The sequence below is a fragment of the Haemorhous mexicanus genome, chromosome 4 (genome assembly GCF_027477595.1).
Source record: "Haemorhous mexicanus isolate bHaeMex1 chromosome 4, bHaeMex1.pri, whole genome shotgun sequence".
NCBI classification, from domain to species: Eukaryota; Metazoa; Chordata; class Aves; order Passeriformes; family Fringillidae; genus Haemorhous; species Haemorhous mexicanus.
Genome location: NC_082344.1, coordinates 61851156 through 61870642, shown reverse-complemented (window position 1 = coordinate 61870642; position 19487 = coordinate 61851156). Strand labels below are relative to the sequence as shown.

General features: G+C 38.4%; 2 protein-coding genes across 5 annotated transcripts in view; one reads left to right on the top strand and one right to left on the bottom strand.

The window, feature by feature from the left end:
* Positions 1-1040: 1040 nt before the first annotated feature.
* MED28 (mediator complex subunit 28) lies at positions 1041-3070 on the top strand. Its single transcript, XM_059845107.1, has 4 exons — positions 1041-1208; positions 1294-1360; positions 2200-2312; positions 2763-3070. The coding sequence occupies exons 1-4, from the start codon at positions 1056-1058 to the stop codon at positions 2958-2960; spliced, it is 531 nt and encodes a 176-aa protein (XP_059701090.1). The 5' UTR covers positions 1041-1055; the 3' UTR covers positions 2961-3070.
* A 1503-nt stretch (positions 3071-4573) lies between these two features.
* FAM184B (family with sequence similarity 184 member B) overlaps positions 4574-19487 on the bottom strand; it is a 36799-nt gene continuing 21885 nt past the window's right edge. Inside the window, exons 4-12 of one of the 4 annotated variants that reach the window (XM_059845104.1) lie at positions 15526-15738; positions 14132-14285; positions 13082-13194; positions 12477-12661; positions 9312-9458; positions 7994-8111; positions 7703-7807; positions 6750-6949; positions 4574-5305 (exon numbers count right to left, since the gene is read on the bottom strand). In XM_059845104.1, coding sequence (XP_059701087.1) covers positions 5215-5305; positions 6750-6949; positions 7703-7807; positions 7994-8111; positions 9312-9458; positions 12477-12661; positions 13082-13194; positions 14132-14285; positions 15526-15738 — 1326 coding nt within the window. In that variant the 3' untranslated portion in view covers positions 4574-5214. Of the gene's footprint in view, positions 5306-6749; positions 6953-7702; positions 7808-7993; positions 8112-9311; positions 9459-12476; positions 12662-13081; positions 13195-14131; positions 14286-15525; positions 15739-19487 lie in introns of all 4 variants that reach the window. The other 3 variants (XM_059845103.1, XM_059845106.1, XM_059845105.1) reach the window with 3 other exon arrangements.

The following is a 19487-nucleotide window of genomic DNA, read 5'->3' as shown; positions in this document are numbered from 1 at the left end:
TTTCCTTAGAAAAACTAAACTGTTTTTGGTAAGTACTGAGGCAGAAATGATGCTGTTTGATTAGCATTAGTGTGGCTTCAGCATAGAATTATGTAGTAAGTTATAAATATGTCAAGAAGTGTATATTGTAACTTTTTTTTAGAAAACTAGTGGGTGCAAGTTAGTGCTTGTGTGTTTTTAGGGGGACCTGCCCTTATCTCACATGTTTTTTGTCATCCTGATAGTTCCCCTCTTTCCTGGTGTGAGCTGGCCGCCCTCCAAGTAGGGACATTATTCCCAGAATCAGTTCAAACATGAAACAGACCTGACACTTAAAACGTGAGGTGATGTTTTCTTGACAATTTGGGAGATCCAGGCCCATGGGGTGGGGATTTCTTTTGGTTTAGGGTGGGTTTTTGTTAAATGCTGTTGTGGAACAAGTGATGCTGAAACAGTGCTTACCCAGGCTCGCACCTGTGAGACGCAAGCAGGGCAAAGGCTGAAGGAGGAGGAGGAGGAGGAGGAGGAGGAGGAGGAGGAGGAGGAGGAGGAGGAGGAGGAGGAGGAGGAGGAGGAGGAGGAGGAGGGTCCCTCTGGGGAGGATGGCTTTGCTGTCTCTGCTTGCCTTGTTCCAGCAGGGCCACTGCTATCCTGGGCTGGAGTGAGAAGAGTGTGGCCAGCGGCTTGGGGGAGATGATCCTCTGCCCTACTGAGGCCACTTCTGGAGTGCTCTGTCCAGTTCTGGGCTGGTCAATGCAAGAAACACATGGAGCGACGGGAGAGGTTCCAGCAGAGGGCTGTGAGGACGGACAGTCTGGAATATCTCTTATGAAGAGAGACTGCAGAAGCTGGGTCTGTTTAGTCTGGAAGTCTAAGAAGGGATCTCATCGACACATTACAATATCTCTTAGACAGGTGCCAAGAGAATGGTGCCAGACCCGTTTCAGCGGTTCCGAGTGAGAGGACGAGCGATGCACCGACCCACACGCCGCGGCAGCCCGAGGCTCCGGCCCTCAGCGGGCGGGGCCGCCCGGGCCCGCCCCGCTCCCGCCGCATGCGCGGCCGCCGCTCCCGCCATGGCGGGCGCGCTGGGCGGAATGTTCGGCTCCCAGGCCCCGGGGCCGCCGCCGCCGGGCCCGCCCGGCCCGCCCGGCCTCATCCCGCCACCCGCGGGGGGGCCGCGCAACCCCAACAACACGCTGGTGGACGAGCTGGAAGCGTCCTTCGAGGTGAGGGGGGGCAGCCGCGGGCGGGCGCTGCCCTGCCTGCGCCGGCCCCCCGCAACCGCTCAGCGCGATGCTTCCCTGTCCGCAGGCCTGCTTCGCCTCGCTGGTGAGCCAGGACTACGTGAACGGCACGGACCAGGAGGAGATCCGCACCGGTGAGCCCGGGGTGGGAGCGGGGCGCCGCCCCTTCCCGGTGGAGCGCTGCTGGGAGCGGTGGCAGGAAAGAAGCGTAGCCGGGAATGCCCGGGGTCTGGTGGGAAGGTCGGAGTGTGCCAGGTGTCTCCTGGCGTTGGGTTGGCGTGCAGTGAAACGCGTTTCAAGCACCAGGGAGGTGATGTGATACATTCGGAAGCTGAATGAAACCGTAAGAGGGAATGGGAAAAGCTAGGCCAGGCAGCTCAGTAGCGCTCCTTTCGGGCTTGAGTGACGAACCTCCGCGGAGGTGGAATAAATATTGGTATGAACAGGAGTTTGAAAAGTGGCCCTTGACTACTCCTTAGAAGTGCAGTTGTCCCTGAAAATTTTCTGAAACTTCACTTAAATGGCGTTTCAAAATCGGCATAAATGCATCTCAAAACTTATTTCTGGATATTTCATCATATTCATGTGCTGGCATGGAACAGCTTTTATTACCAAAACAGTAGTGTGTAGTATATGAGGGCAGAAAATTCTCCTCAATAAGTGCTTATTTTAGAACTCTACACCGACCTTGTTGCTTAGGTATGCAAAGAAGTTCCATGAATTATTTTATAATTCCTTGTCAGAAATAAAATAAAAGTGTTGTCCTGCACTTCTAAAATAACTTGTACATTTGCAAAGCAGTGTCTTATACAGGGACTTACTGCTGTGTAAATACATTATTTCAGATAGTCTGAAGATTTTCATTCTAGAAGGTACTGTGAAAAGTGTTTTTAATAGACCACTACCATTACCAGCCTGAAATCTTTTTTTTTTTTTGGAAGCTGTTCTTTCAATACTGTTATTATATGTTTAGGTGTTGATCAGTGCATCCAAAAGTTTCTGGATGTTGCAAGACAAACTGAATGCTTTTTTCTACAAAAAAGACTGCAGCTATCAGTCCAGAAACCAGAACAAGTAATTAAAGAGGTATGTTAATTTACGTGTCCTGTGCTAGATCAGATAAGCTATGTACCTTCATCACCATGTTCATAATTTTGGGTTTCTGAACATGATGCTGTACCTAAAGTTGGTAGAACTTGGCTGTTATCATAATTCTCATAATGAACCTAGAGAAGCTGGATACCTGCTGCTGTGTGGAGTATTGGAACACAGCTGATAATTCATTGGAAGAGACAGACTAGTTAGTCACATTTTGCGGGGGATGGTGATCTCTGAAATTTGCAACATAGGTGAATGGCACTAGTGCATTCACAGTGCTTTCCCTCTGTATCATTAGACACTTTTCCACTATCCCATTTTTCCACTGTAAGTTCAGCTTGAAAATTCAAGGTCTAAAAAAGTTACATACTCTTTATGTGGGGTGGTTATCCTTTTGAATACTGTCCATATACTAACACACAATTTTTTCATCCATAGGATGTTTCAGAATTAAGAAATGAATTGCAGAGAAAAGAAGCATTAATTCAGAAGCATTTGAGTAAACTGCGACACTGGCAACAGGTCCTGGAAGACATCAGTGTGCAGCACAAAAAGCCTGCAGAAATGCCTCAAGGTCCATTAGCTTACCTAGAACAAGCATCTGCAAATATTCCTGCTCCAATGAAGCAAACATAACCTTCAGTTTTACACAGCTCAATATTTTAAAAGCAATGGTGTTCTTTGTATGCTTTTTGTATAATGTAATTTATACTGCAAATATAGTTGAAACAATTAAGCCAAATAAATTTTCTTGTTTTATTCTTTTCTTTTATTACAGAAATGTGGATTGGTTTTATGTTTAACGGAAAATATTCAGAGTTGCTGTTCAGGGTGCTTTCTGGTAGAAGTGTGTTTCCCAGAATGCATCCTCGTTTCTTCTAGAGAGGGTGGCCCTTGCTTTCCCCTCTTTTTGGTATGATCAAAATATTTTCAAAGATTAGTGTTTGATTTTTCTGGAATATTTAAATGTTTTGTGATCCAGTAATTATCCATGAGTACAACTGCAGAAACACTCTTAGAATTTTCTGTATGTAGGTCAGATCAATTTTTTTTTAAGTGAATTGTTACTCTTCATCATACTGGCTCACCTCATGGAAGGTGTCTTGGGATATTCAAATTTGGTTCTTGTAGGATGAATTGAAATGGAAAACCACAAAAGAGTATGTGGAAACACAAAGGAATATGTAATGCAGGCCTCATGTTACTGATGCTCTGACTCTCAAGCTACTGAAGAAGTGTTCCAAAATACCTACCCCAAAATACAGACCACTCATTGTGGAGGTAGGATCACTGACCAGTATACAGAATTACCTTCTATTGCAGTGCTCTATTTAGTAAATTAAATGTAGCCAAAAAAGCTTTTGAAGGTAGAAATAGCAAAAGAGTCCTGTGTATTAAGCAACAAATTTATTTCATCCATGTAACCACTTTTCTACATATACTTATTTAGGGGGGCAGAGTTGAATAATTAATGGTTGTAACCCTGGAAGTAAGAATTGCTAATTGTGTATTGAAATTTCTGGTGTCCTTGGGGCAGCATGGATGAAAAGTAATGAAAACAGTGCTGTACCTTTGCATCCTCACAGATGCCAAGGTACCCATCAGTGTCACTGTACACTATTTAATCTCTTTCTTAGTTACAAGTATGAAAAGTGCCTTTTTGCCAAATCTACTGCCAAAGTGACTTTTCCTACCAAACAGCTGCTCTTGAAAAAATATTAGATAACTAGGATGAAAGTATTGGCATGTAGAAGTGTTCTGCCCTTCCTTCCACCTTTGCACCACCAGTGAGATGCAGTGGCTGTTTTGTCTGAAGTGATTGACAGTGATCTGTTGGGGTGGCTCTTGCTGGCTGTTGGATGTGAGAAGAGGTTAGGCTGGAGGTACACCTCTTTGCATGTATAACATTTTTTTAGGTAGTTGGGCCATGTTGGTTGAAATGAAATGGGGTTTCAAAGCAATTGAAGGGGAGCTATTCTGTCTTAAATAGCAGGCTGCTGGTTGCACATTTTCCTGCCTTTTACACTTAATGGGTTCATTACTCAAGAGTCAACTTCTACATGGGTTCTTTCCTGCCAGCAATCAGTTAGCATGATCTGATAAATGTAGTCATTGCCCTACTTGGCTTTTATGTGGGCATAAAACTAGTATGGAATTAAAAGGTACAAGGGGGCAGTTGTCATCACTGGAACTCATTGTACAAGTCTGACTTCAGCATTAACATAGAACTCTTTTGAAAAACACAGGAATTGGATCATTTACAAGCTTTAATGTTCATACTTACACGTAATCCTAATTTATCGGGCTGATACATACATTGAAATTCAATGGGAATATTACATAGCAAATAGCTGACTATACAAAACAGTTTATGAAGCAAAACAGAAATTATTTCTAAACCAGTCTGCTATAAACATGCTATTTTTGAAGGTGTACTACATGCTGTGCAGCTTAAAATTAATTTAACAAAAAGTATTAAGAACTTTTAAAATTACATTATTATATGCAGAATTTACTTTAAACAGATGATGAAACAAGCATATAAGTGTACAGAAGGAAGCCAAATTGACAGAACATAGCAGAGTCCAAATTCCATATTTAATGAAGCTGTGGAGTGATACAGTCTGTTCATTAAAAAGTCTTTTCACATAACTGTATCCAAACTTTTCCTTCATTTTTTTACAGAAGTTGTTAAAAAAATGCATTTTCCTGAAGTTTATGCCTGTAACTCCATAGTTACTAGATGTAAGAGAGTGCAGGTTTTTTCTAACTTAGAAATTACTTTTTTTTTTTGTTTTCTTCCCTTAAATAATCTATTGGATTATCATTCCTAAAAAGAAAACAGGAATGACTTTCATAGTAATTCTGAGAAGTATGGAAATAGTTTGCTTTAAAATGAAAAATACTTAGTAAACCATTCCTGATGCTGAGGGTCTTGTTTTTGGTCATCTTTGGTTTGTGGTGGTTCATTGCCATGTGTCCTGTGCAAACAAATAAGCATTAGCATCACTGATCTGCTTACTTACAATCTTATCAACATGTCATACTTTTCCCTGAAAAACTCATCATCCCATGAATGGTTTTGTGCTCACATGAATGGATGAGGCCAAAAGGTGCCAGGTACAGTTTTAGGGGGATCTGTGCCAGCCAGGTAACTGGACTAGCAGCACTGATTGTAACATGAAGAAAAGCATGAAGCAGAGTTTAACAGCTATGCAGAAACATTTGAACATAGTTCTTAACTTGACACCCCCAAAAAATTAAACAAAAGGATATGAAGTCTTGAAAATCAGAGAATGGCAGATGCTATTCACACTTAAAAATACCAGATACAATTTATGCATTAAAAATGTTGGGTAGAAGTTCTATTTGAAATGGCAAGATTTATCTGAATACTTCCTGGCATTCATTATCAATCCTATTACATAGTCCCTGATTTTCCATCATTCAGGATTTTTTAAACACATGATTAACAAATAGGACTTAACTTATGATTGACTGATTTTAAAGAATTAAGGGAGCAGCAGCCAAGCAGTCTCCCTGCACGTTTGTTTCCCTCTAAAACAGAAATTCCATTTGCCTTGGCAGTCATCTGGCATGACACAGCATGTTTGTATTTTAAAGAAGTGGGAATTGCCAAAGAAGATCTAAGACTGTGTCCCAGGTTGTTTTTGTCAGCAGTCAGCACCATCTGCCCCCAAGGAAAGAATTCTCTTTCACATAATTTACAGGATAACTAAATCTCCACCAGGAGATAGCTGAGAAGGCTAGATTTTGCCCTGAAATACAGTGGTAAGGTTTGGGGATTTTTTAACTGTATATTAACTACAAACATTTTTAACTATTTCTTGAAGAGAGACTTTATGTTATAAAACACTGAACATCGTTTACAAAACTCAAAAATTTGAAAAAATGAAGCTCCTCAGAGAGAAAAAAAACAAAGTTAAGTATCTGCTAATCAGTTTTCAAATCTCTAACCTTTGCCAATTGATCAGCTTAGGTACATGCCATCCACATCTACCAAGTGCAAGGCGAGGCAATAAAAATAAGGAAGACACACAAGACACACATCGTTAACAGAACCATTGAAAGATGCCATGTTCACAATTAACAACATTCTTAGTTAAAGCAGCTCATTTTCTTTTTTTTTTTGGTGTATGTTTGTGTCTCTGTGTGTGTGTTTTGTTTGGTTGGGTTTTTTTTCTCCTACCAGGAGGGGTTGCAAGCAAAAGGTCTGCTGGGCATGGATTATAGCCCACTTTTGCAGTAAAGTTCTGGATCTGTCTGTAGAAAACCAAACATACAGAGTTCACTGCACAGTAGGAACCTTATATTGTTGTGTATTTCTACGTGTCAAATGTGTTTGAATTGCCTCCAAGATTCTAAATATGAATTCATTTATCATCATACAAAATGGACAAATACCTTGTGGCAGCAGTGCTCTCTGAGGACTGAGTTGATGGAGAGCCCACCCTGAGGCAGCCAGAACTCCGGTCTAAGCTTGTAGATTTTGTTATTTGAGGAGCACTTCTTTTTGATCTCAAGTCACAGCTCAAAAAGCTCTTTGCGTAGGAAGCTAAATTCGGAACACTGACAACACGACTGGGCACCTCAACCTTTTTCTTCTGCTTTTTATTGTAACAGAAAACTTCATTACATACACATTTTTTACAATTTATTCTATGAAACCTTAACAATACCTCATCCCCAAATACCTTACAAGGAACACCCACATAGGAAGATTTCTATCTTTTTCATTAGGCAATTAAATTAAATTCTCAGGGTATGCTGAGGATTTTGTCATCCAATTAAAACAATGTGTATTTGACCCTGAGATTTTAGACACATCAAGGTGCTTTCCACCAACTTGACCTTCCTTCTTTCTATGGCTATTTGTAAAAATATCATGCAGAGGGGCTGGAATGACAAAGGGCAGATACCAAGCAACTCAAACAGATTCATAATTTTCCTCAGTGCATGCAATATCCTGATTAGCAACTCCCAAATCTGCAAGCAATGGCCATGCTTATCCCAATGGAAGACATGTCAGAATTCCAGTGTTTTATATTGGCTTAAGCACCTGTTGTCTGTGTTGTATTTATGCTTCTAATGAATTTTTCCTATTCACAACAACTGACTGTAGGTTGATACTGGAAATAATTCTACTGAATGAAACCATTATAAAACATGGACAGCATTTTTATTGTTCTGATATGATTAAAATAGTAATAAAACCATCAAAAACACTAATTCAAATTAGGAATACAGCTATCAAACTATTGGTATATTGATCTCAAACGATCAAATTTGATATCTAATTATCAAAATAAACTATCACAAAATTAAAATTATTATTCCAATTGCATTGCTCATCTTACCTTCATGGAGGGAGTCAGGCATGCTGTATTAGGGTTGAAAGAAAATGACCGATTCCTGTAAGATTCAGTGTTGGCTGAAAGTGAATGCTGACATTTTCTTCCTTCCTGAAGGGAAACAAAGTTATGTGTATGGAAACACGTATTGGTTGGAAGCTGGTATATGGAAAGATACATTTGTCAAAGTATTCCAGAACAGAAAGAAAGAACCAGAATGAAGCAATGTGTGAAACACTGAATAGAGCCTTACAATAGATTCCAAAATACATATGTCCATATAAAAAGCAGTCTTACCACTAGCTGCTTGCTAATCTCTTCTCTCTCACTTAATTTGTCTTTCAGGCAGTTTATAAGGTGTGTCTCTTCAGGCCTGGACTCCCACTTTTTTGACTTTTCTTCTAATTCTTTAAGTCTGTACCGAAGAAAATGCAGACCAGAAAAAAACTTCCTCAGATTAGGTTCAAGAAAAACCTTAGATGTACTCTGTCCTATGTTCCAAACCTAATATACAGGGACATAGCCAGCCCTTTCCAATAAAACAGGATTTTTATAAAATGGACACCTGTACATGGTTTATGTAGAAGTATAGAATCTTCTGGAGTTCCAAAATAAATTTCCAGGGTTAATTCACATCACCTGTCCAGTGTAAAATCCAGCCCCTTATGTAAAATAGTAACAAGCTTGTGCATCATATTGCTAGTCTAGTTTCCTAAAGAAAGAAAGCAGTGTCAGAGTATCTATACATATCTATATTCATCTATTTGTTCTCTTTTCTGACCCAGTAACTTCAGAATCCTCAGAATTACTCAATTCCTGTAATTTTCATGAAGATAAATATGAATGTACATGCTGCTTTAGTAACCCTGCTAAGTCAAAACCTGTAGTCTGAGTTCAGCTTTTTAAATTCCTTAAATTTCCTTTTTTAATGTGTGGGTAAACATTTTTGAGAGGACCACCCCTGACTCTTATTATCTTAGAGTTATCTTCGAGTTAAAATAAAAAGATAATTCTTTACATCTGAAAAGTTTAAGGGTTAGAGGCCTGCTTACACACCAAGTCTCTCTTCTGGACTTCTGCTGCTTCTGAACAGTTGGGATAAGAGAAAAGGAAGAGGGATATATACAAGGGATTATTTCTGAGAGGTGTCTCCTGTTCAATCTGAAGCACCACAGAACTTCTTAAATCCACAGAGGGCTACAAACTGCATTTATTTACATGAGCATCATTTTCCTTAGAAATTTTTAAGGGAGTGAGAATGAGGTTAAGATGCTGCTCTGCTGAACAAAATTAAGTACAAGATCATGGATCTGGGCCTCTGGTGTCATCTGTAACACAGATGATTTTACACTTCATAGAATTTCTAGATCCTACATGCAAGTTTTAATTTAGCATTGTACAACTTCATATATAGTGCTTTAGATTAAACAATATCCAGAATTTACTACAATGTGTCTGGGTCTTTTTGGTCTGCAAAGATAATACCTATACACTTCTATTTTGATCCTTATAATATTTTACTTATGATTAATAAGAAATGGTACGTACTAAGAATAATAAATAGAAACAGAACTCATTGCCAGCATGAGCCAGAGTTTATTGTTAAATTACTTACGCAGTTTCTAAGGAGAAAATCTTTGCTTGGAGATGTGCCTGAGTGCTGCTGAAATCAGATACTATGGTTTCAATTTCCTTCCGCTGATCTCGTTTCAGTATGTCCAGTTCTTTTTTATGCTTGATATTGAGGTCTTCTACCAGTAGCCTTTCATTGGTATTAAAATATGTCTGAATTCTCAGGTTTCAATATTAGCCTATTATCATTGATCAAAGCATGCAGTTTTGAGGAGTTTTATTGACTGCAAAGGTAGTTAACTGGGCAAAGATCTGGCTTCTGCCTACAGATTTGACTGACATTTTGGTTGCAATCTGAGAGGAAATATTTTAACACTGAGGAAAAATTATTTTGAAAAGTACTTGACCTTCACCCTTCAATTCAATTCAAAATAATGGTGCTATTGATATTCTGTCTAGGGTTAGTTTGTACATCAATGTTAATGATAAAACATGACAACAAAGTACCATAGGAACTTATTTGTATTTAGCAAAATCATGTTGAAATATCTGGCATTTTAACATGAGGCTCTCATGATATATTTCACTACATACTGACTATCAGTGTTGCAACAATTCTTTTAACTATAACATTAATCTTTTTCACATGTATAACATTAATCTTTTTCACACAATGTATTTTGGAAGATACTGCTATATGATTAACACCATAAACTGAAAACTAAAAAATGCCTAATATTTTCTTAAGTCTAACCATAACACTGCATTCTAATACCAATCCCAAAAGCAATAGGCATCTATTGAAGAATCATAGCTTGATTTGTGTTTGCTATTGCTTGAAGAAACTTTTTCATTAACTCAACAGAGAGCCCATGTTCTATGGTTCACTAATTAAAATAGACATGCTCAACTCAGCATATTAGCAATTGTAATTTTCACAAAAGACATTAGGCTTATCTTTCCTTTCCCCCTATCATCTTTTTAATGTATTACCAAATCTGTTTCACTTGTTTTTGAAAGGCTTCAGGAAAGACCAAAAGATCCATGAAAGGTTTCTCCCCTTGAAATTAGAACACAGCCACGGAAGTGACTAATTTGGCACTTAGCATAAAATAAGCAGCAGAAGAATAAGGGCAAAAAAGGATCCCTTGAAATGAATATTCAGGAGTAGAATATTCTCCTTCAGAAGAGCCATTTGGGGACTTGTTCTCTCTTCCCATAAAAACACCTTTGTCTGCTCTTATCCTCATCCTTGTAAAAGCTTTCTGTACTGGAGTTGGAATTCACACAATTCAAGAGAATGGAAAGAGGAATTATTACTTCAAGCAGATTATGGGTTTCACTTACTTGGCAAGAATAGGACTAGCAATTTCAAGTAATTTGTTATAAAAATTTGTCACATGCAAGTAACAAGCCACTATCAGCTTTCAAATCAGAAATGAAATTGGCATAAGACAGGGGAACTGTTGTTAAAAGTAAAAATAGTAATTACTTATATGCACAAATTTAACTATTCCCCTACACAAATTATTAGTCTGGCAAAAACAAAACAAGAGCTGCAAGTTAGTTTTTCAAGTCCTACATGGGTTGATTTCAGAGCAGCCTGTCTCAGAGGCCTAGGTCCACTCCAGTGCTTTGGTCCTACCTCCAATTATTTGAAGGATTTTTCCTTATATAATTTCCATTAATGCTTCCCTCCCAAATGCTTACTGTAGTAGAGCTACACCATTCATTCCCTGTAAAGAAAATCCTCCAGCCCAGCAGCCTTAGCATTTGAGGCCTTTTAGACCTCAGCGCTGACACATGAATAATTTTTCTCTTCATGAACAGAGGCTCTAAATTCCTTCAAGGTAGCTTGAGGGCATTAATCAAACTCTCTGGTTTGCAATTCTCTCTGTTGATCTTGCTTCAAAAGCTTGAAATGAAATTCACTTTGAAGTAACTCTCCAAAGAGTGCAATGGCAAAAAAAAAAAAAAAGTTACTCATTCTTTAAATAACTACTGACTGGTAGACAGGAATAGAATTACTCTGGCCACTCTGACAGTCTGCAGAGAGACATTCTATCCATTGAGTGCTTTTCTCTAGACTATATAGGCCATAATTTTAAAGATTCCTTTAAGGGCACACTCTTCAGAAATCCTTTTATATAAACAGCTTGCATACATTCTGCACCACTGCAAAAATGAATTGAAAGGTACCCACACACCAGATCCCTCAGTCTCTCTGCAAAAAGAATGTGTTCATCCAGAAATTTCTAAGGATTCAACAGCCATACAAATGCAGTAAGCACTGAACCCAGTCTTGTCTCCTTCGTAAGTCATGCCAGGGGAGGTTTAGGTTGGATAGTAGAAAGAATTTCTTCAAAGGAAGGTAATTAGACATTGGAATGGGCTGCCCAGACGTGTTTAAGGAAAGACTGGACATGGCAGCCAGTGCCATGGTCTAGTTGACATGGTGGTGTTTGGACACAGGCTGCACTCAATGATCTCAGAGGTCTTTTCCAACACAATTGATCCTGGGAATCTACACTTTTTCTGAACAGAAATGGGAAGAACCATTTGCACCACACGTGCCGAGCCTCTGGCTACACGAAGACAGGGTTTACCTTCTACAAGATGGCCAAGACTCAAGTCACCTTGCCCTTCCTGTGCCCTGACAGCCTCTCACAGTGCCAGGCTCACCATCAGCCCAGAGGCACTGTCAGTATCCACTGGCACTGCCCTTACTTCCCCAGTGCAAATCTGGCTGCTACAGCCAAAGCAAACTCTTACAGGGAATATATGGCATTCTCAAGTGTCCCCTTTGGAATTAACAGTCCATTGGTTTCAGCTACAGAGTATGTATAAAAACCTGATATTTATTCTCAGAGACTTCTATATTTTTTTTAATAGCTCTTTGGTGAGTTTGGGATTTATCTCTTCCAGTGCCTTTGAAAGGCTGACATTATGCACATTTTCTCAGGTCAGTCGTGGGGGAATACACTAGACATACTTTTCTGTAACATATAATGAACAATTAGTTCAAATGGATCCATTACAGCTGGAGGAAAATGTGAAATGAAATACTACTTTTGCAAAATTCCTAGCTTCTAAAATTAGTACTTTAGGAAGGAAAGATTCTGACATGCATCACACTTAGAACACCACTCACTCTGGCACAATTATTGAATCTCTAGATAGCACTGTCAAGTGTAAATTCAAAGCAAACCTTCTATGCTGTTTATCTCTATCCTGAAGCTGTGCAGCTTCTTGCTTCTGTGACTCCAACTCAGCACTGAGCAGCTCCATTGTGTCCTTCAAAAGTAAATTCTCTCTCTTGAGTTCAGAAATTTCACTCTGACATTTTTCCAGTTCATTGTGAAGAGATCTGATCTGGCTTTGGCTACTTCCTTCCTAAGAAAAAGGCCAAATTTAGTTAATCACAGCCTCTAATTTTTGATGTTAACATCTTCTTGGATTTGTGTGCCTTGCATTTTTGTGATCTGTTTTTTCAATTATATGTGCCATGCTACATATGTGCAAGACAAAGTGAGGGATAAATATTTCCTGAATATATTCTACAGTCCCCAAAGAATTTATTTTATTGTAACATTCATTCATTTACTTCTTTTGTAGATTCTGATCTTTAATAGGAAAGAAAAAGCCTGCCCACAGGGAAAAAAATGATAAACATTTAAAGTGAGCCATAAAGGCAGAAAACCCATTGCATTTCTGGAAAAGACTGTATACTTTTATCATCACCAGAGAGAGAAATTTGCTACTATTGCTTTTGCTAAACACAACATGGCAATGAAGTACAAACTGGTCCCTTGCCTGTTGCTTCTTCAGTGTCCTCACACTCCTCAGCTCCATTTGAAGTTCTTCTATTTGTTTCTTTAGGTTTGTGCATGACGCCTGTTGCTCGGAGAGTTCCATCCTTAGAGATCCTAGTAACAATCAGACAGTATTTAGGCAGGCAGAGGCCAGCTGGATGGGGAAGGCAGATACAGGGAATGTAGATGAAAACATTAATTCATTACATTTTGCTTTGCTCCTAAACTCCTTCCCCATTAAGCATAATGGCCTCCTATTACCAGAGAAGTAACTCAGCTGAGCAATAGTAAAGTGATATGGAGCTACCATCTGTGATTTACTGCAACTTTAGGGTATACTAGGTACAAGTTTTTCAAGTACAAAAAGAAAAGAGTTTTTATTTCTGTTGTCTCCCTACAATTTTTTTCTTGATGAAGAGAATCCATCTATTCAAAGTATAAACTTTAGAGAGCAAGAAATTTTTCTAGCAAATTTTAATTACTGGTGGAAACAACCAAAGAATAAAATTCAGTTTGTATGCAAAACACTTTCAAATTATTCTTTGTTTAATTAAAAACATTTTTATAGATGAGCTTTAATAACCTGAGATTAAACCCAGAGATATTACACATCTTGCTAGTGCAGTGTTCTGTTTAGTTCTTAACAGTTTTGGGCACTTTTGAGACTAAACAGCACTTAGGGAGCAATTGATCTCCACTGCTGAACTCAATAGAGCAGACTTTAAGCACATATAAAAATTCAACATAAAAAAAGAAGACTAAAGTCATATGAACAAATTATAATTTTTCAATCTAATATGCCTGATAATGCATACTTGAATGCTGTACACCGTACTACTCTCTCAGCAACATTTTGCTGCTGACAATTGAGAGTTTGGTTAACAAAGAATATTAAGACTATATTGTTGAAATTGCAGGGTATGAAAAAAGAGATTAACAAAGACCTGAGTTCCCAGAAAATGGGAAAGAAAATGAATGGGATGAAAGTCAGTGGTTCTCAGGATATATATAATCAAGAAGTAGGAACTATGCATGACATGAGACACTATACCTAGCAACAGGGTTTGCTGCTTTTGTATCTGTTCAAGTTCATCATGTAATTCTTTCTTTGCTTTCTCTTCCAAGGTTTGTATTTCCAGCCTATGAGATTGATGTTGGATCTTGAAAGTCTCATTAAATTCCTTTTTCAAACGTTCTTCTGCCTCCTGTAAGCAAAAGTCCCCCCAAAAACAAAGTAGTTGGAGCCTGTTTATCAGCTTGCTGTTCTACTTGTAATGTTAGGATGAATCTGGCCTTTCATTGTGGAACTTAAATTTTCATCACCACTTTACAAGACATTTTATCAATGCAAGCATAAAAATGAGCTGAAGTTAAAAATTAACACTTAATAGGTACGAGATAAATTATCAGTGTATCACCTCTTAGATTTGTTGAGCATGATGAAATAATAACACAGATATCTTTGTGCTATTTGACATTAGAAAGAAAGTTTTATTAGTCAAGGCCCCCAGATTTGACCTGTTTGTCATTACTTATCACAATGTGTCAGACAAATGCATTTATCTTTCCTTGTATCACTCTTGGGTCATGCTTTCACTGCCATTAGAAGTACTGCTGGTACACTGTGAATGATGGGGCAGTTGCTCTGTGGTGGCTCTGAAAGCAAACTCCTGTCCTCAGTTTTATTCTTACCAACTCATTGCCTTCAGCTTGGTGTCAAAACTGGAATTTCATTTGGAATGTATAAACAAGATATTAAATTCTACTTAGGGTGTTTTTATTACCTATGTTTCATAAAGTTCTCTAAGCTGTGGGAACCAACAAGGACATCTGAACTCCATGTCACAATCACATGTACATTTTTCAAGTTGATTTTTTCTTGGACAGCAACAGTCTTTAGAACTTCAGTATAGTGCATTAGCATTTTGTCACTGAAATCAATTCACTCAAACCTTTAAAAGTCTTGGCTATCAACTTACTGAATTGATTTCTTGAAGGTATATAAGGCAATACACATCACTATGTGTCTATTATACCTCTTAAATATTTATGTATAAATTAGTAATGGATGAAACATCATAAAACCCAGTCCTGTTATTAATACACTCAGGAATCCCCTTGTATTTCAGAAGCAGGTGCACAGATACAGGAGCTTATATTCATTGCAGCCTAACTGTAAGGTATATTATATTCACACCGTGGTCTAAGTTAACATGTTAAAATTATTAAAAAACAAAACAAAAATCCCACAAACCACCAACCAACCCACCCCTCCCAGCCTGATGATGAGGAGGTTTCAAAATCACAGAATAATTCATTATGTACAACAATAGCAACCCATCGTTAAACTAGTTGGAGGTAACTGAGTTTTGATAATTGGCTCTCACTTAGATGGTTTACCCCATAAATATATATATATTTAACATTATTATGTAGTAAACTGACCTTGAGCTCCTGATTCTTGCTTTTCTCCAACATTTTTAAGACTTTTTGATGTGATGCCTCCAACTGCAGTTTAACATTTTGGTTTTCTTTAATGGTGTTTTGAAGATCCTGCAAAAGCTTCTCTTTTTCTTTGCTGGACTGTAGATTATGTTTCTTCAGTGACTCCTTGAAATTATTTGCTTGTTGTTCTAATATTTGCTTCAGCTGAGCCACCTTCCAGAAAAGTAAGTCAGCAGGACAGGACTATTAGCTGCACTCACAATGGAGAGGAATTATGTAAATTTGAATACATTTTATGAGCTTGTCTTGCTCTATGAAAAAATAGCAAGATGCTTGTTTTGTGCAAGAAAACAAGACTTTTTTAAGTGAAGAATGACAACCTTTTTGCATATACTGTCTGTTGCTCATCAAATACTTTTTAAAAATTTCAAATCATCTTCATCTCATATGTGCAATCCACAGTCAATTTGCACAATAATATGGCACAAACCAGAAGGCAGGCCTAAGGCTCTGCTGAAGCTATCCAACAAAACTCATATATTTAATTTGAAACAGCACCTACCTCAGACTGAGTTTAAGTTCACTATTCATCCAGTTTTTTCTTGGCTTCTTCCATTGTGTCATCAAATGAAACCAATTTTCCTGATCAAGCTAGTGAAGAATAATTGCCAAATACTATTTGTAATGAAAACCATTAATGGTCTTTAATATATCTGCGTAATGGGATCTGTCTGTGGCCTGGATACACTCCAAGAACAGGCAGATGCCAGAGCCACTTGCCAAGCATACTTTTGTTTCAAGAGATGATGAAATTTTTTTTATTACTTTTAAAAGAAATATGTGGTAAATCATAAGATTTAATCAAAGGGGCACTTTGATTTCTGGTTACAGGCAAAAAAAACTACTTTGTCTTCACACCTATTGAACTCAAGCCAATATTTTCCTATATAAAGAAAAGAAACACTGAAGTTTTTAGGTACTGCAGTTCCTTATAAAACTAACCTTTGATGTGAAAGACTTTATGTTGTACAGTCTCTCCTATCATCTGACACAATATGCATTGGCATCACTATACTCAAGCATGCCTTTTTTTTATGGGCTTCCTGAAAATAAAGGGACTGAAAAAAATGTGTCAGAAAAATAAGCTGTATATTTTATAATAGAAAAATTTGAAACAGGAGAAACATTACTTGGAATACTTCTTAAGCAAATTAGTCAACTAGGCAGGAAAGATGAATAGAGGCCTATATAAACTTCATCTGTGGTCACAATGTTATAAACTTCCCCAACTCTTCAGAGACAGTAATTGGCCCAAAGGACTTCTAACATGAAACAAAAGATCATACTAACTAGAAACAGGCTGAGCTGGGAACACAATGTAGCAAGAAATCAGATGGAAAAGTGGTTTTAAAACCATTATTTTTCAGTGATTAAAGGGAAAAGCCCTTCAGAGATGTATCAGGCATACAAAGACATTCTTTCTCATGAATCCTGGTACTTCTAAGAGAGGTTAAGAAACAAACATTTCCATCCTATAAGGTTTCCTCCTCTTGTCTTGCAATTAAAAAGGTTTTCAAATCCACCAGTGAAAATCCTCCTCTGGAATGTTTTGCAGGGCCCAAGTAATTTTTCTGCACTTCCTGACTTCTAAACAGGTAGCCAGATCCTCAATTTGCTTAAGCTGGTGAAGCAGCATTTAAGCCAATGAAACTCTGCCAACTCACATCAGTCCAGAATCTATTTGGACGTTTTCATTATTAAAAAAGCAGCAACACTCTGGGATTTTGTGTTTTATAATGTCCTCCTGCTGCATAACAAAAGTTCTTGAAGAAAATGTACTTTAATTCCGTTACTAAGTCACTTTTATCTACCGGAATTGCACAAAGTGATCTCAGAGATGCAAACATAATCCAACATAACATTAACAGTAATATGGCATAAGAAGTGCTTAAGAAGTAAAAACGAAATAAATTGTATTTTACTGGTTTTTCAGAGTTACTTCAATTAAGTTCACAGTAAGCAATATTCCTAAACTTGTGGCAATTCCTGACCAGAGGAATTTCTGACTGCTAATTGGTGGAATCTTCAAGATCCATAAAAACTCTGGGCATTGTACAAAGATGTATCCTGACAAGCTGATGTTTGCATTTCCATTTTATGTATCTTCTAATTCTAGCATAGAACAGAATCATAGAATCTTTGGAGCTGGAAGGGACCCACAGGGGTCACAGAAGTCCAGTTCCTGGGCCTGCACAGTCCCATCCCCAGGAGTCACACCATGTGCCTGAGAGCAGTGCCCAAACACTCCTTGAATTGTCAGGTTTGATGCTGTGACCAGTTTATTGCAGAGCCTGTTCCAGTGCCCAACCACCCTCTAGGAGAAAAACCTGTCTCTAATATCCAACCTAAGCCTCCCCTGAGAGCTCCAGGCCATTCCCCTGGGTCTTGTCATTGATTACCAGAGAGAAGAAATCAGTGTCTGCCCCTCCTCTTCCCCTCATAAGGAAGTTCTGGACTGCAAGGAGGCCTCCTCTCAGCCTTCTCTTCTCCAGGCTGAACAGATCAAGTGACCTCAGCTGCTCTCCATAAGGCTTCCCCTCAAGACCCTGCACCATCCCTGCAGCCATCCTTTGGACACTTTCTAATAGCTTCATATTTTTCTTATATTGTGGCCCCAAGATCCTTAAACACATGCTGAAGAGATCCTGCAGTTCAAAACCAAGGAACTGGAGGGCCCTTATGAATTAGCATTCAGCCCACACAGGATCTCACATCTTTCCTTCCAAATGACCAAACAGATGCAAGTCTGATTTCTTTATCCACAAAAATCTTATTAATACAGAAATACTGCCACTTTGAAGTGCAACCCCAGAGAGAGGAAATTATCATTCTTCTGTCTACTCTGCACAGTGCTCCAGCTATGTCAGGCCAACCAAAAACGGGTCTTAGGCAGCCAAGGAGGCTATTTTTAGGTCTGAAATTGTATCCAGGTTAGAACTGGATTAGTAACAGCACATTGCCTAACCTTTGAGGCGGAAGCTCTGGGCTGAGCCATTGTGAAGGTTCCCAGATGGGAAACATGCCCTCAGTGAAACATAATATTATACAGTAAATGGTGCTTTCTTGGCTGTGAATATTCATGTCCCTATAGCAGGAAACTATTACAAGTTGAAATGAGTTCAATATCCTGGCAATATTGCCAAGTAATTAGTTCAGATAGTAACTTCTGGAATAATCAAGAAAAATGCAAAAATTCTCTTCAAATGGAGCATTTGTTCCTTTTTCAGAGCAGTCAGATTCTAAGATACAACATTTTTTAGTGTATCTGTTCATATTTACCATGGCTCTGTGAACATAACATATGGCATGCTATGTACTATTTTATATTATTTATGTTTATAGTGGCAATAATTTTCCACCACTCTTTGCTAATTTACCATTATTTTGTGATGTGAGTGGATGAGCAGTTAGAAAACATAAGTTCCTTTCATATTTTACTGTCCTGAACATGTGATTTCAAGAAAAGTAATTTGATTACCCATGACCTTATTTTTTGCATCTGCAAATTTGAGGAATAAACCTTTATGTCATAAACCTTTCACTCTGAATAGGCCAGCATAGGTTGGATTGACCCAAAATTCTCTCAGAGAAGAATCTGTAGGAAACAGTGGCATGCAGAAATGTGTAATGAAACTTAAAAATAGTCAGAAATTTCAGAACATTAAACTACACTTAAATTCTGTATTTGTAAGACTGGGAAATAGAAAGAATGTCAGAATGTCACTGTTTGATAACAGAATGTATGTTAACAGAAGGTTTTAGAGAAGAAATGAAAAAGAAACACCCATGCTGCACTCATACCTTGTACAGCTAGTGTAGCACAGATGGGAGAAAAACCAGGTGAGGCTTATGTGACCATAAATGAGCACAACCCATGCCCTGATTGCTAGAACATGCACACC

Coding starts and splice junctions, on each gene's coding strand:
- MED28 (XM_059845107.1), top strand. CDS start 1,056: ATGGCGGGCGCGCTGGGCGGAATGTTCGGCTCCCAGGCCCCGGGGCCG. Junction 1,361..2,199: donor CCAGGAGGAGATCCGCACCG/GTGAGCCCGGGG, acceptor TTATATGTTTAG/GTGTTGATCAGTGCATCCAA. Junction 2,313..2,762: donor CAGAACAAGTAATTAAAGAG/GTATGTTAATTT, acceptor TTTCATCCATAG/GATGTTTCAGAATTAAGAAA.